At 43.2% G+C, this 17,026-nt stretch overlaps 1 protein-coding gene across 1 annotated transcript in view; it reads right to left on the bottom strand.

Annotated features, from left to right (window-relative positions):
* The window catches only part of PSME3IP1 (proteasome activator subunit 3 interacting protein 1), a 100,083-nt gene that overhangs the window by 30,520 nt on the left and 52,537 nt on the right, over positions 1-17,026 (bottom strand). The window contains exon 4 of the mRNA XM_069217222.1: positions 1,546-1,667. Coding sequence (XP_069073323.1) covers positions 1,546-1,667 — 122 coding nt within the window. The remainder of the gene's footprint in view (positions 1-1,545; positions 1,668-17,026) is intronic.

Raw genomic sequence — 17,026 nt, 5'->3', positions numbered from 1 at the left:
TTGAATGAGCTATAGCTAGGGTTGCTATGGAGTGAACGGAGTAGAGTAAGGCGGGATACTGGAGAGCTCGTAAAGGTGTGTTATGTGTCCCGGTGGGAGAAAAAAAAAAAAAATTCCATGATAAAACCAGAGAGTATTTCAATGGTGGGGATAGTCCAGGGAGTATGTAATACTTGGAGCTGATTTGCCCTGCACAAAAACATACACCTTGTCACATTCAGACTGGGTATTCTGCAGACAAGGGAATATTTTGTTAGGTACTCAAGGATACCACAGGAATTGAATAATGCAATTGTAAGTTTGGGGACAAGGAATAATTTATTGCACTTCTTGCTTTTTTTTCCACAAAATATGATCTAGCACATAAATGAAGACTTCTGCCCCTAATTGGAGTTAAGAGATCGAATCTATTAGATCGGTACCTACTGTTTTGTCCTAGGGTAGATAAACATATGTTTAACTCAATAGCCTTTTATTAATGCCACGTATAAAAGAAACTGGCTGCTGCTGGGAAAAAATGACCAGGTACCGGAAGGAATACATACTGCTGGCGGAAAAATGCTGTAAACAATATTACCTTTAAAACGTCAATTCCTTGTGGATTCATTTTTAGCTATAATTGAACTATTGCTACACACTTGCACTTTGTTGGGATGTTGGTAGGCAGCTACAGGCCAAAGAGATATCCCTTTCCACACTCTATAGGCTAGATACAAAACTACAGTTGTATGAGTTTTAATGTATTTACTGAACATTTTTATTATTGTATGGCTGAAAGCTGACACAAACTTTACTTAGATAGAAATGGTCAATATAGGTCAATATTGAAAATTCCAATTTACTGCCTTTAGCAGCTGGTTTTTGAAAGTTTAAAAAAAATATATGTTTTCAACATGACAAGGAAGAACACATATTTTATACAAACTAAGACACAAAAATAAAAGCATCAGAAGACACAAAAATGAATCTTTAAAGAAATCTACATTCGGAAGGAAAGAGAGCAAACAGTGGTTTGTAAAAACAAGAGGTTGCCGTGGAGGAAAGAATGAATTGCTCACTTTGGGCATATGAATAGTGGGTTTGATAGAGTTACCCATAATGATGCATTAAAAAAAATGAGGGTCATGGACAAGCTTTGATTTACTTTAAATAGATTCATTATGTTACCATGAAAATGAGTGCTAAATATTTTATACAGAGCATAATATTGATATCTGTTCTTTCTCCAAGCACTCCCAGTTTTGTCAGGGAAGGGCAATGAGAGATAGGAAGAAGTTGGGCTTCCTCAACACCCCATACTGGCATCAAGAGAGCGTTCTGAATTTGGTCTAGTGGTTACAAAGTCAACAACTTAACCACTATAACAAATAACCTTGAACTGTATTAAGAAAAGTTTAAAAAACAAATTCACATAAAATTTGGTTATGGTACGTAAGTGCTAATTTGTTCGAAATCCTTCTTTTAAAGATGAAACTAAGAAAAACGGGCCAATAGTGAGTCACGTATCTAAAGTACACTACTTTGACATTTCAACGTAAAGGATATCCTGTATTCATTTAACTCCTTCATGTCTTCGTCCCTTCTCTGTTTTTCAATTAGTTCTTGTTTTCTGGAAATCTCATCCAGGAAATTGGTCTCTTCTTCATCCAAGCCTCTTACCATATTTTCTAAAACAAAATTGAAGAACAAAAAATGTAACATAGAAATATTTTAGTAACCTTCTACAAAGTATGACATTTTATACGACTGGTAGTTTTAAAGCATCAGTCAGAAGTCAGAACGATGGACTGACAAAAATAAAAATAAATAGCATAATAAAAACACTTACACGATAACTCTCAAAGAGGCAAAGTAATAATTAAAACAGAAAAATGCTACGACGACTGCAGCACACACCCACCCCCTCCGCACACACGTGATAAGCAAGGTCATCAATGAGATCTTCCTTTTTACCCCACATTAGTACATGCCCGTCTTAACCAGTATAGTGGCAACTAATCAGTAGCAACTAATATAACCTTTTCATGTGAAACTACAAGAGCATAAAAGTGCAACAGAAGCTTCACTTAAATGCAGCATAAGGTTCCACTGTTGTAAACCTAGTTCATCATAACTCTGTTTAATAGTTCCTGAAGTATTCACAGAGCACATTTTTGAGAAGATATTGAAAGCTGGGCTATGGGTAGTTCACCAAATAACAGTTCAGTCCGAACTCTAATTTTATTGGCTGAGGTATCCTTTTGCCATGGGGCAATTAATGTTATGTGATCCAATTACCATGTTGGCGGGTACGGGACCTGGTTTGGACACTGTAAGGGGATAAACTATGAGGTAGTGCTATCCTATGACCTAAATAAATGGAAAAGGCCTCACACACTCATCTCCCAGGTAAACTAGGTCTGTATAATGAGTCAGGCTTGCTTCACTCATTTTCGAGCTTGAAGAGGGCTCCTTTGTGTGTGTTCATAATCCCAATCCCCTCATTGCAGCTTCTGAGTCTGCCCACCCATTGAGAAGATTTGCTTTCTTTTAAGATGGTCCTAAACACGGTGGCATTGGTCTTTGAATTAGAGTCTGCTAATGCAGAGATTAAGGTAAACCTGTTGACTGAAATCCTTCCATATTGTAGACTGTGTTACCTTTGAATGTGGCACTGGTTGACTTATACCCGTCTAAATTAAGGCAGTTATGAACAGGCGTTCCACTTCATTATTTTTTCCAATGAATTTAAGAGAACAAGAATATCTCCAACTATCCACAGGATCTCTGAACACCTAAATATATCTGTATTTGTTTTAAAATAATGTCTCAGAAGAAAGTGCATCTACAAAGAATTAATTTTATGTCTTTTATGATTAAAATAGAGCTTAAAATATGCTCAAGATACATCTGCTTTTTTTTTTTTTTTTTTAAACCTCTTCGCTGCCAGGCCCTTCCCCCCCCTCAGATGCCAGGCCTTTTTTTGGCTATTTGGGGCAGTTCATGCTTAGGCCTTCATAACTTTTGTCCACATAAGCCAAGTGGGCTGTATTTATATCTTCATAAATTAGGACACACAACTTATTGTGCCTATTAACTCTTCCATTTCCTTCATGTCTGTGTAAAATGCACACATTCACATAAGCTCACATAAGCTACCCCCGCCAAATATGCATCCTTTTTTTCCCAACATCCTAGGGATTCTAGAGGTACCCAGAGTTTGTGGGTTCCCCTGGAGGAGACCAAGAAATTAGCCAAAATATAGCAAAAATGTTGTTTAAAAAAAAAAAAAAAAGGTCTGCAAAAGAATGCTTGTGTTGCGCCCCCCCCCCCCCCCCCCCTGAAAATGGCATCAACAACGGGTTTGCGGGGCTAAAATCACCATCTTCCTGGCTTTCAGGAAAAGCCAGACTTGAATCAGAAAACCACACTTTCAACACAATTTTGGCATTTAACTGGGACATACCCCATTTTTACTATTTTTTGTGCTTTTAGCCTCCTTCCAGTTAATGACAGAAATGGGTGTGAAACCAATGCTGGATCCCATACAGCTAAACATTTCTAAAAAGTAGACAAAATTCTGAATTCAGCAAGGGGTCACTTGTGTTGATCCTACAAGGTTTTCCAAATAACAGCTGAAATAAAAAAATATTGAAATTGAGGTGCAAAAAACAGCCATTTTTATCCACGTTTTACTCTAATTTTTTCCTGCCATGTCAGATTTTCGAAAGCAATATACAGTTACGTCGGCTGAACTCTTCTAGTTGCGGGGATACATAGGGCTTGTAGGTTCATCAAGAACTTTAGGTACCCAGAGCCAATAAAGCAGCTGCACCTTGCAAGGGTTTTTTATTGTATACCGGGTATACAGCACTTCAATTGGTGAAATATAAAGAGTGAAAAATAGGTATCAAGGAAACCTTTGTATTTCCAAAATGGGCACAAGATAAGGTGTTCAGAAGCAGTGGTTATTTGCACATCTCTGAATTACGGGGTCCCCATACTAGCATATGAATTACAGGGCATTTCTCAAATAAATGTCTTTTTTACACACTGTCTTACATTTGGAAGGAAAAAATGTTGGAGAAAGACAACGGGCAATAATACTTGTTCTGCTATTCTGTGTTTCCCCAAGTCTCCCAATAAAAATGCTTGCAACAGGAAATAAAATATGGACATATCACTTTTTTACATTGAAATCTGACGTGATTTTTACTAAGTGCCTAGCTGTGGGTTTGGGCCTTTAGCTCAGCCAGCACCTAGGGAAATCTACCAAACCTGTGCATTTTTTTAAAACTAGACACCTAGGAGAATCCAGGATGGGGTGACTTTTGGGCTCTCACCAGATTCTGTTACCCAGAATCCTTAGCAAACCTCAAAATGTGGCAAAAAACACTTTTTCCTCACATTCGGTGCTGCAAAGTTCTGGAATCTGAGGTGAGCCACAAAGTCCATTTACCAAACGTTCCACCAGGTCTCCTGATAAAAATGGTACCTCACTTGTGTGGATAGGCCTAGTGCCCCCGAAAGGAAATGTCCCAAAACACATGTCAAAAATGAGGGGGAACCAAAGCGGGTCCAAAAGGGCAGTTTAAAAAAAAAAAAATTAGGCTGACAAGTGGGGCAGAATTTTTATCGGTATAGATGCAACACTGTTGGGCGGTAGGAATTTTGTGGATTCCTGCAGATTCTGGAAGGTTCCATCACAAAAATGTGGGAAAAATGTGTGATTTCCAGCAAAGTTGGTGGTTTGCAGGGCATTGTGGGTAAGAAAATGGTGCAGGGTGCACGTGGAGCACACCACCCTGGACTCACATAGATTTCAAATGTGCCTAGGTCTCGTAAATTGTTCTACATGGCAGCATCCCAAAGTCCAAAAAGTGCAGCCCTCATTATTCCAAGTGGGACGATTTTGAGAGTTAGACAAGCTCTCATCGCCCAAATGTAAAACCAAAACCCAAAATAATCAAATGTCCTCTCGCTTGCCATGGGATAAGATGTTTTAGTGTGTAGGGGGGAGAGCTGAAAGACTGTTACCCTCTTCAGTTGGGGTGGGGGCATAACCAAGCCCATACTGGTTGGTAGCCACCACCCCACAATTTATTTTTCTTTTTTTAATTCCCTGGCTTTCTGCCTCCCCCACAGAGTGGATCGGGGGTAATTGCCCCATCTACCCACCAGTGTGCAGAAAAAATTGTCCCCAATTATTTGGGGTGGGGGCATGGCCATAACCCCACCCTCTTTTTTTGTAAAAAAAAGAAAAATCTTCCTTGCTCTCTTGGGGGCAGATGGCCCTTCCAAAAACAGGTCAAATGGCCAACATTAATGTACCTCATGGGGAGCGACCCTTGCCCAAGGGGCTGCCCACCCAAAGAAAACAAAGACACACACACACACACACACACACCCCAATCCCTAATGCCTAAGTAGTTTCTGCCCCCCCCCCCCGGGCAGATCGGCCTAAAAGAAATAGGCCGATCTGCCCCCAAGAGGAGCAGAAAGGGCCTATAATAAATTTGCCCCCCCCCCCCCCCCCCCAGGGAGAGACCCTTGCCAAATGGGTCGCTCCCCTTGCGTGAAATTGTCACAAAAAATTAAAATCCCTGGTGTCTAGTGGTTTCTGCCCCCTTGGGGGTAGATTAGCCTAAGAAAAATTGGCCGATCTGCCCGCAAGAGGGGGCCAGCAATGGCCTAAAATAAAAAAATTGCCCCCTGAGGGAGCAACCCTTGTCTAAGGGGACGCTCCCCATCTGTAAAATAAAAAAAAAATAAAAAAAAAAAGAAAGAAAAATCCCTGTTGCCTAGTGGTTTCTTGGGAGCAGAAATGAGCTAAAATAAGTTTGCCCCTAAGGGGTCGCTCCCCTTGCATGAAAGTGAACAAAAAAATAAAATTCCTGGTCTCTAGAGATTTCTGCGCCCCCTTGGAGGCAGATTGGCCTAATAAAAATAGGCCAATCTGCTCCCAAGGGTAGCAGAAATGCCCTAAAGATAATTTGACCCCAGGGGGGCGACCCTCTCCTAAGGGGTCGCTCCTACAAGTGTAAAAAATAAACAAACAAAAAATGATCCCTGGTGTCTAGAGGGTTCTGCTCGCCTGGGGGCAGATCAGGCCTAAAAATTAATTGCCTCCCTAGGGAGTGGCCCTTGCTAAAGGGCCGCTCCCCTTAAGTCAATATCATAAAAATAAAAAAATAAAAAAAACCTCCATGGTGTCTAGTAGGCATTTCAGCAGCCCGATCGCTTCACGATTCTCTTTCCATCCCTGCCCATGGGAGGGGGTACGAGGCCCTCAAGGGGTTAATGACATCCGATAACACTGAATGCTATCTAGTGGGGGAATATTCAGAGAAGTCAAAACCAGGGCTGATAGACCCATGATTTACAAAATGTGATAAGATCTATAATTTAGGACTTCTGACTGCAAAAGTATGCAAATGTATTTCTGCTGGAGAGGACAGATCATGGCAGGAGAATAGCAATGAAATGTCCTGAAACATCTGATAACACTAACAATAGAGAGTTCTGGAAGACATTTTAATGGGGTTAAACCTAAGCAGGGATTGTGGGTGCACAGAGCCAGATTCTAACCCTCCCTTTGGACCAATTTAATTGCTATAATAAAAGCAAATTTCCAAGGTAAATGTTTCAGTTTGGTCATATTCATCGTTTACTTCAAGGGTCAGATGTTAATTTGAAGAGGACTAAATTAACCAACTTTGGAACTGAACATTTCTGACTGGAGGAAAACTTTATGAGACCCTGTAGGGAGACCTCAAGGAGTGAAATAAGAAAACCAAGACATATATCTGGAATATGCAGGAATTTCAGTCAACAATACATTTTTAAGAGGGAGGAACCAAGCATGAATTTTAAGGTGGTACTATTTTTTCAAGTCATGGTCTTGTGTCAATCAGATTTTAAGAACATCTAATGCAGTCTCTTCCACCTAAAGAGTTTTAGTCTCTTTGAATAACACCTAGCCATTTTCAAGCAGTTCATGCAATTGGGTTTAGGATTTAGATGTGCATACTGCAAGTACTTAGAAGACAGGCTGTGAAAGACACAGATCATGGGCAATGGGATTAGGTGACCATCGTTATATATTCTTGTGACCAAATCTCTATAATTTTTGACAAATCAGTGCCTCTCCAAGTAGCTGTATCATAAAAAAGTGAACATCGGAATGCCGTAATCAAATGCTGATGTTTTACGCTATGGCTGTCACTGAATTTTGCAGGAAAAAAACCCTAATCGAAGGACTTCAACCTTGCTTATTAGCAAGGTGAAAGTCTTTCTAATTGTACCCAGGGGATAGATCTCACTATTTTTAGCTGCCGACTCAAAGCGAGAACTTCTGTGGAGAGAGGTCTGTCCCTGTTCATAAAACTGGAGAATGATTTTGCAAATATGAGATCCAAGCAAGACAATGACCAGTAAGGTGAAGAATGAAAATGTAGTGTATTTGTATTGTGGGCAAAGAAGGAAAGAGTTAAGAGAGAAGCTGATTTAAGGGGTAAAGAAGGTGGTTGAGAAGGTGAGCTGCAATGGAGAGATGAAGGTCAGGCTGACACCAAGGGGAATGGAGAGAGAGGATGACCTGTGGGTGAAGGTTGATGGGGTATGTGAGGAAGAGGCACATTTGAGAGAGAGAAAGGAGTTGATCAGCTTTCGTCTTCAAGCTCAAACAGTGAAATTATACCGAAGTACAGGACTACTAAATCCCATACCTTTACAGTTGTGTAAGCTCTGCCCTTCAGATACTGAGGCAGCTCAAACCCATAAAGATGGTAGTTAGAGGCAAGAACAAAAGGCAGCGAAAAGGCACTAGTGGGATACAGCAGGCCAACACAGAAGACGATGTAAACTAAAGAAAATGGGATGGCCTTTATGGTTGGGTCCAAACTGGGGTGACGTGGCAAGCAAAATAACAATAGATTAAACCCAGATTTGTGACTGGGGTGAGTGTTTGAAACGTTTCAAGACTCCGTCTATCATTTTACTTTGTGATGTTGCATTGTAATAGTGACAACACTAGACAAAATTATATTAGTGGCCACAATAGGCAAATTTACCACTACTGCTTACCTCAGGCAGGTAGTAATGCATAGGAATTTGTCAATTTGGAATGCCTTTACATGGGTAATGCATAACGCTCATAGCTGCAACATCTCTAGCGCCACGGTAATACTAGAAGTAATAGGTCTTCCCAACAAGGATACACTTGGACATCAATACAGCCTTTAAAACTTGCTATACACAACTCTACTAACCTACCCCACTACCCACCCTGTCTAGTATAATAGAGTTTCTTGTCGGATCTCTCCTCCCATGGATCACACGAGTAGAGGGAAGCCTTTGCAACATCCCTTACAGAACAGTAACTAAAACAGGCCCTGTGTTTGCTAGTAAAAGGCAAGTCTCCAGATTCTGACTGCCTACCCACATACTTCTATGCTAGATTTGATACTCTCCTGACACCTAAATTACTCACAATATACACCGCCAAAGAAGCCGGTGGACTCCCAACCTTTAGTAGGGAGGCATTGGTCACCTCAATCTTTGTAAAGCCATGGATAGACCCTATAATGCTTTCTTCTTAAAGATTGTTATTCATATTGAATTCAGATTATAAAGTACTGGGTAAACTACTTGCTGCAAGTTTGTACCACTGTTACCTACACTAGTTCATAGAGACAAAAATGGATTTATCCCTGCTAGAAACACATCTCTGAATCTGAGAAGATTCTACCAAATAATGGAAGAGGCCCTCATTCTTTGGCCCCACTCTGCCTGTATAGCCATAGATACAGAGAAGGCCTTTGACACTATATGGTGAGATTATGTTTATGTGGTCTTAACCCACTTTGGACTGAGTCCTGAACTGATTAGTTGGATTAAACTACTAGATTACAATCCCACAGCAAGAGCCAGGACAGGGAAAAAATGTCTCACAGACAGAGTATTGCCAGGGCAACTAGACAGAGTTGTCCTCTATCCCCCATCCTGTTGTTGTGGCCCTCAGACCCCTTGCAGCCAAATTTAGAGCCGTAGGCGATGAGCCAGGAATTCCTACAGGTGGAAAGGTTCATATTGTCTCCTTATACACCGATGATATGCTGTTCTATATACAAGATACCGGATTCAGCCAGACGCAAACTGATGCTCTTCTTAAACATCTTACTGATGCCTCAGGGCTGGTAGTTATTTACGCAAAATCCTACGTCTTCCCAATGTGCTAGTCCTAACCTCAACTCCACCATCCCATGGGGGTAACGCACTCAGGGGGGAATCCAACACCTTTAAATACTTGGGAATCATTTTTTATCATGAAGAACTAGATACAATAGATGGCAACCTACAACGGGCCATACGATCACTGTGCTCACAGGTCTCCTTTTGGACCAAATGACTCCTCTTGGTGATGAGGCACATAGCACTGTCCAAAATGGTAATGCTTCCTAGACTCCTGTACTACTTCATCAATCTCCCCTTTATGTTGACTGCCCAGCTATTCAGAGACTTAGATGTATTATTGGGACAACTGATTTGGGCCAAAGGCAGATGTAGGGTAGTGCTTAATAAGCTGAGATTAGGGGAGTTAGCGGCATCTGAATTTTGAAATTACTATCTAGCAGGGAAGTCAAAATGGGCAGCATGCTGGCTAGCTGACAGACACTTAGAAGAGACAGGGTTTACTGCCCCAGGGAATAGTGAGGATACCCTACTGGCTTCGTTTTTTCCCTACCAGAGAAACCCAACCCCCCCACCCCGTGAGGCTCATGCCTTTGACTGCTCTGAGCTGCTGAAAGCGGGCGCAAACGTGTGCTTGCACTATGGCCACGTATGCTCCTGTGTTGCCAGCCCAAGAATGATAGTGCGTACAACTGTGCTAACCGACCGTGAAGTGTGTCACTAGGCCGCAGCTGGTATCACCACTGTTGGCGACCTATTCTCAGAATCCACACTGCTGCCCTTCCCCACCTTAGGGGAACACTGGGATCTCATCCCTGGGGCTATTTTTACTGTATGGTACGATTCGTAGGGTGCTACACTTACACTGGCAAATAGAGGCCTGTGAGCACCCCCCCCCCTCCTCCCGAACCTCCCAGTAAACATTTTGCACACAACAGGGTCAGGATTACAAGGGCTATATAAGGCTCTATTGGAAAATACAGGAGTAAATCTACAATCCCTCAGAGATGAGTGGGATACAATCATGGGTCGCAGTTTGCATGATAAAGAATGGCAGACAGCCCTGAGATAGCCCCCAAAGGTCTTGTTGAAATGAAATCCCCCAGCTGGAAATGAACACTTACTTGCTGACTGGAATGGAGAACTGCTGCTGCGAAAATATACCCACTGGGAATCACTGGGAGATGTGTTGACTTCTTAAGTTGGTTCATTTTCTGTTAATACTATGCAGTTGTAATGAGTTGAATAAGATCACCCTAGCTAGCCCGTCCTCTGAGATGCAAAGTTTGCAAAACACAAATGTATGTTAAACTGAACTGTATTGTGAAGATCTGCGCTGCCTTTTTTGTATAACCCAATATTTTATTTTTTGTTAAATTGACCCAACCCCGAATGACAGATATTACCCTCCAATATATTTTTGAAATTCAGCCATTATGTTCCCAAACTTCAGCTGAGAGACTGAGATTACTGAAAATAAATTTTTGTCTCAAATATGCACTTTTCAATGTTGGTATTTATACAAGAGATTAGAGCGCTACTTACAGATAGCTGGAGAGTTACCAGAAGCTCATGAGTTACTCGGAGAAGCTGGTCATAGTGGGCCTACCAATCTGACAGATTACATATAAAGAAATTTGAGTTCCATATCTAGGAGAATAAGACCATAAATGGTGCCTGTGTGAGAGAAAGTGAGCTAGCAAAATTTGGGTGGGATCAGAAGGAGGGAGAAGAAAAGGAACAAAAGTGAAGAGTCATAGGGCAAGCTGAGGACAGCAAGAGTGCTAATAGGGACAAAGAGGAGGAACACCAGAAAGAAAGGCTAGCCAACATAAGTAAGATTAATAAATTGCAGATACATCCTGCCATGATAGTCCCAGCCTCTCCTGATGTGACCACCACTGAAGTGACACTAGGGAGTTTTGTTCACCTGAGGCCTGCGACTACCTTGCTAACTTGATGGAACTTGACCCCTGGTACTTGGCTGAGGCTGTAGAAAAGTGGGTTGGCGACAGTGTAGGACAGAATGGGCATTATCAGCACAGCTTTAAGTCCAAGGTTTCCAAAGAGAAAATCTTGAAGCAAGGCCCACCAATACGATAGACGTCTAAGAGCAACGTGCCCTATGGACAAGGTCACAAAGGGAATGAGGAAATGGTTCTGCCTCACATCCACTGCTCCCCCATCAAAGAGTGGAGGAGGAAGACAGAACCCATGTTTCAAATATGGCAATGAAGGGTTTGTAAAGAAGAGCTGTACATTGAACCCCTTGACAGCCAAGGACATAAAGGTTACCCCCACTGCAGGGATGGAAGGGGAATCGCTTCCCCTTACACCCCGCCCCTCCTACTCCCCGGTGGCATCTGATGCCCGAGGGGGGCGGGGGGGGGCAGAAACCTCTAGACACCAGGGATATATTGTTTATGTTTACTTTTGTTTTTTCATATATGAGGAGCGACCCCTTAGGCAAGGGCCTCTCCCCTGGGGGGCAAATTGAATTTAGGCCACTTCTGCCCCCCTTGGGGGGCAGATCGGCCTATTTTTGTTAGGCCGATAACAACTAGACACCAGGGATTTAAATTTTTCTGCGTCAATTTCACACAAGGGGAGCGACTCCTTAGGCAAGGGTCATTCCCCTGGGGGGAAATTTTATTTTAGGCCATTTCTGCCCCCCTTGGGGGCAGAAAACACTAGGCACCGGGGATTTGTTTTTTGCGCCAATTTCACGCAAGTGTCACTCCCCTGGAGTGGCAAATTTATTTTAGGCCATTTCTGCTCCCTCATATTTTTATTAGGCCGATCTTTCCCAGGGGGAGCAGAAACCACTTAGGCACCAGGGATTTGGGGGTGTGTGTATGTGTGTGTTGTTTGGGGGGGCAGCCCCTTGGGTAAGGGTCGCGCCCCATGGGGGGCACATTACAGTTGGCCATATCTGCCATCAGCCTATTTTTGGAAGGCCCATCTGCCCCCAAGAGGGGCAGAAAGCCCACCAGGGAAGATTTTTGTTTTTCAAAATAAGAGGGTGGGGGTATGGCCATGCCCCCACCCCAAATAAATGGGGCCAAAGTTTGGGCAATTACCCCCGATCCACACCGGGGGGGGGGGACGGGGGGGGGGGGACAGAAAGTCTACTAGATGCCAGGATTTCAAAAAAAGAAAAACACAAAATGGTGGGGTGGTGGCTACCAACCAGTATGGGGCATGTTATGCCCCCACCCCAACTGAAAGGGGTAACAGTCTTTCAAGCTCCCCCCGCACATTAACACATCTTATCCCACGGCAAGCAAGAGGACATTTGATTATTTTGGGTATTGGTTTTACATTTGGGACATCAGAGCTTGGCTAACTCTCAAAATCGTCCCACTTCGAATGGTGATGGCTGCTCTTTGTGGACTTTGGGACGCTGCCATGTAGAAAAATCTATAAGACCTAGACATCTGAAAATTAAACATCTGGGTGAGTCCAGGGTTGTGTGCTTCACATGCACCCGCACCATTTTGTTACCCACAATGCCCTGCAAACATCCTACTTTGCTGGAAATCACACATTTTCCCCACAGTTTTGTGATGGAACCTTCCGTAATCTGCAGGAATCCACAAAATTCCTACCATCCAGTATTGTCTCATCTATACCAATAAAAATTCTGCTGCACTTGTCAGCATAAAAATGTTTTTTTTCCAAACTGCCATTTTGGACCCTCTTTGGTTCCCCCTCAATTTCGACATGTTTTTGGCTTTTCCCGGTCACAGGCACTTGGCCCACCTACACAAGTGAGGTACCATTTTTATCGGGAGACTTGGGGGAACGCTGGGTGGGAGGAAATTTGTGGCTCCTCTCAGATTCATGAATTTTCTGTCACCGAAATGTGAGGAAAAATTGAGGTTTGCCAAGGATTCTGGGTAAAAGAATCTGACTAGAGCCCCACAAGTCACCCCATCTTGGATTCCTCTAGGTGTCTAGTTTTCACAAATGCGCAGGTTTGGTAGGTTTCCCTAGGTGCCGGCTGAGCTAGAGGCCAAAATCTACAGCTAGGCACGATGCAAAAACACGTCAGATTTCAATGTAAAAATGTGATGTGTCCATGTTGCGTTTCCTGTTGCAAGCACAAGGCCTACCCACGCAAGTGAAATACCATTTTTATCGGGAGACTTGGGGGAACACAGAATAGCAAAACAAGTGTTATTGCGCCTTGTTTTTCTCTACATTTGTCCTCCCAAATGGGAGACAGTGTGTAAAAAAGACGTCTATTTGGGAAATGCCCTGTAATTCACATGCTAATATGGGCACCCCGGAATTCTGAGATGTGCAAATAACCACTGCTTCTCAACACCTTATCTTGTGCCCATTTTGGAAATACAAATATTTTCTTGATACCTATTTTTCACTCTTTATATTTCAGCAAAGGAATTGCTGTATACCCAGTATAGAATGAAAATCCATTGCAAGGTGCAGCTCATTTATTGGCTCTGGGTACGTAGGGTTCTTGATGAACCTACAAGCCCTATATATTCCCGCAACCAGAAGAGTCCAGCAGACGTAACCGTGTAATGCTTTAAAAAATATGACATCGCAGGAAAAAGTTAGAGTAAAAGGTGGAGAAAAATGCCTTTTTGTTGTAGGGTCCACACAAGTTACCCTTTGCTGAATTCAGAATTTTGTCTACTTTTCAGAAACGTTTAGCTTTCTGAGATCCAGCATTGGTTTCACACCCATTTCTGTCACTAACTGGAATGAGGCTAAAGCAGAAATAATTGTAAAAATGGGGTATGTCCCAGTAAAATGCCAAAATTGTATTGAAAAGTGGTGTTTTCTGATTCAAGTCAGCCTCTTCCTAAAGCTGGTGATTTTAGCACCACAAACCCTTTGTTGATGCTATTTTCAGGGAAAAAAACACAAGCCTAATTCTGCAGCCATTTTTTGAAAAAAATGAAATTTTATGCTGTATTTTGGCTAATTACTTGGTCTCCTTCAGGGGAACCCACAAAGTCTAGGTACCGTTAGAATCCCTAGGATGTTGGAAAAAAAGGACGCAAATTTGGTGTGGGTAGCTTATGTGGACAAAACGTTATGAGGGCCTAAGCACGAACTGCCCCAAGCAGCCCAAAAAAAGGCTTGGCACCTGAGGGGGAAAAGGCCTAGCAGGGAAGGGGTTAAGGACACAGCATCAATCCCACAACGTTACCACTAAAAGGTCCAGTGAAGGAACAGAAGAGCTGTCCAGGCTGCCTTAATCTTCTACAAAGATAATCTAGAAAGATGACAAACAAAGCCATTCTAGTGGAAACCTTGGGGATGTTTAACTGTGCCAGGATACTGATCTCCAGGACAATGGTAGAGAAGAGAGTTAGCTGACCCTAGAACATTCATCCCTAATGGCAAAGGCATCCAGTGGCCCAGTGTTTAACTTCTGCCTGGCAAGGGTGGATTTACATATATATAATAGAAAAGTGGCAACAATGTAGGTAGGGGTAATTATTGACATAGGTACATGGTGCCTGTTGGGCTACGATCTTGCTGCTTCAGGGAAGAGGCAGCAATTTAACTAAGTCACAAAATGCCAACTTTCCCTCAACTACTCAGGGTCTACTTCCTGAACAGAAAAGATATAAAAATGCTAAGGCATGACATTAGACCCAAGACAGGCTCCAAAGAATAAAGGTTCAGGGTCTAACACTTCCTACTCCAGAGGGGTTGGGTCTGAGTCTTCTGAGGGAGGCCCAGTATTGTAGTCATGGTCCCTACCAGAGCCATAAAGTTCTTAGCTGCTAGATGACATTCAAAGGTGGAGGTATGCTGAGAGCAGTCAGTACTTTCTATGATGGTTAGCCCCATGCAGAGGACCAGTCCACTGGTGAAGTAGCTGCTCACTTCAAGTTGACCTGGAAAGAAGGTTTCTTTTATAGCAAGCCATGAGAATCTGAACCAAGAGCAGATAGGAGGCTTGTAGCCGCCCCAAACGCACAGGAATTTCCTGAAGCATCCTACCCATTTGATACACTTAGCTGGGCATAAACAACTTTAAGAACACTAACCCCATTTCTTCTACTGGCCATACTAAGGTACATGATGTAGTGAGGTTCTGCAGGAATTGCAGAATTTGCCAGGGCCAAGTCGTCAGTAGGTCAGATAAAGTCAGACCTGTTACCATTACACCATTGGAAGAGACCTCTCTGAGTGGGTGGGGATAGACACGGTAAGTTCCCTGTTGGTCCAGGCCTTTTCTCCAGGGTCATCCACAAACTTGGCCTTTTCTCTCCACTTTTGCTCAATTTGTATTTGTTGGCTTTAGGATTTTGGGCACTTAACCACTGCTGACCAATGATGCTGAAGTGCAGGTGCTTTGTACTCTAAACCATGGTAGCATTGGCTTCTCCACATCTGACATATTTAATTTACTTGGTAAAGTGCAATATAAGTTGCCCAGGGCCTGTACATTAAATGCTACTAGTGGGCCTGTAGCACTGATTGTGCCACCCAGTACAGTAGCCTTTCAAACATGTCTCCGGCCTGCCAATGCAGAGCCTGTGTGTGCAATGTTAAACAGTCATTTCAAACTGGTAAATGTACTCACTTGCCAGGCCTAAACCTTCATTTTTATTACATATACCTCACCCCTAAGGTAGGCCCTAGTCAATCCCAAGGGCAGGGTGCAGTGTATTTAAAAAGTGGAACATTAACTTATTAGTTTAACAGGCCCAGGTGAGGAAAAACTTTTAAATTTGTTTTTCACTACTGCAAGGCCTGTCTCTCCCATAGGTTAATATTGGGGTTACCTAGAAGCATCCTTTTAAGTGTAACTTACAATTGGAAACAGATAGGAATAAGGAGTTTGGCGTCTCTGGACTCACAATTTAAAATCACAACTTATGGTGAAATCGGATTTTAAATTATAGGTCTAAAAATGACACTTTTAGAAACTTGGCATTTCCTTACTTTAACCGTTCTGTGCCTCTGCCTGTCTCTGAATACACATCTGGGGTAGATGACAGGTGGGCTTAGTGCATTTCCTCTAGACAGTCCCACACAAAGGGAGCTTGTGTGTGACCTGAGTATCCTGATGGCCCATCACCTAGCTTATGGGTCTTCCTGGGCTAGGGTGGGAGGGAGGAGCTGATACCTACACCTGAATAGAGCTGTGCCTCTCCTCACCCAAAGAGCTGCATAATCCCCTGTAGAGTGTCTGAAGGAAGGGAAGTGATCTTGTGATTTTCAAAGGCCTCTTCTGAAGAATACCCTACTTCAAAGACATAGTTTGGTATAGGAAAAGGACTCCAAACCCCACCAAATCAGTTAACTTTGGGGTACTGAGGAGACTATCAAGAAGAGAAGCCGTGATGCCAGAAGGGACTGCCACTTTGCTATTTGCTTTGATGTGTCGGCTTGCTGACTGCTGTACTGCCAGGAGGGACTGCCACTTTGCAACTTGCTTCTGCTGTGTTGGCCTGCTGTGTCTGGTATTGATAAGGACTGGAACGTACCCTACAACCTTTAACCCACCCCAATAACTCGAAGGGCTTGTTGGCTTGCCCAGTGTTCTCGAAGTCTCGGGCCATCAAAGACTTTGGGGGTCATTACGACCCCAGCGGTTGGCGAGAATATGGCGGTAAGTACTGCCAACAGGCTGGCGGTACTTACTGCCATATTATGACATTGGCGGGTTGGCTGAAGCCAACCACCAATGTACCACTCCGACCGCCACGCCGGTAACCGCTGCCGGGCTGGAGATATTGATCTCCAGCCCGGCGGCGGTCACTGTTCTGCCTGCGGGATCATGACCCCGTCTACCGCCATGGTTTTCGTGGCTTTCTTAACGCCAGGGAAACCATGGCGGTAGGCACTATCAGTGACAGGGAAT

Source organism: Pleurodeles waltl, chromosome 12 (genome assembly GCF_031143425.1).
Source record: "Pleurodeles waltl isolate 20211129_DDA chromosome 12, aPleWal1.hap1.20221129, whole genome shotgun sequence".
In the NCBI taxonomy this organism is placed as follows: Eukaryota; Metazoa; Chordata; class Amphibia; order Caudata; family Salamandridae; genus Pleurodeles; species Pleurodeles waltl.
The sequence above is the reverse complement of the archived record's forward strand: the minus strand, read 5'-3'. Positions and strand labels throughout refer to the sequence as shown.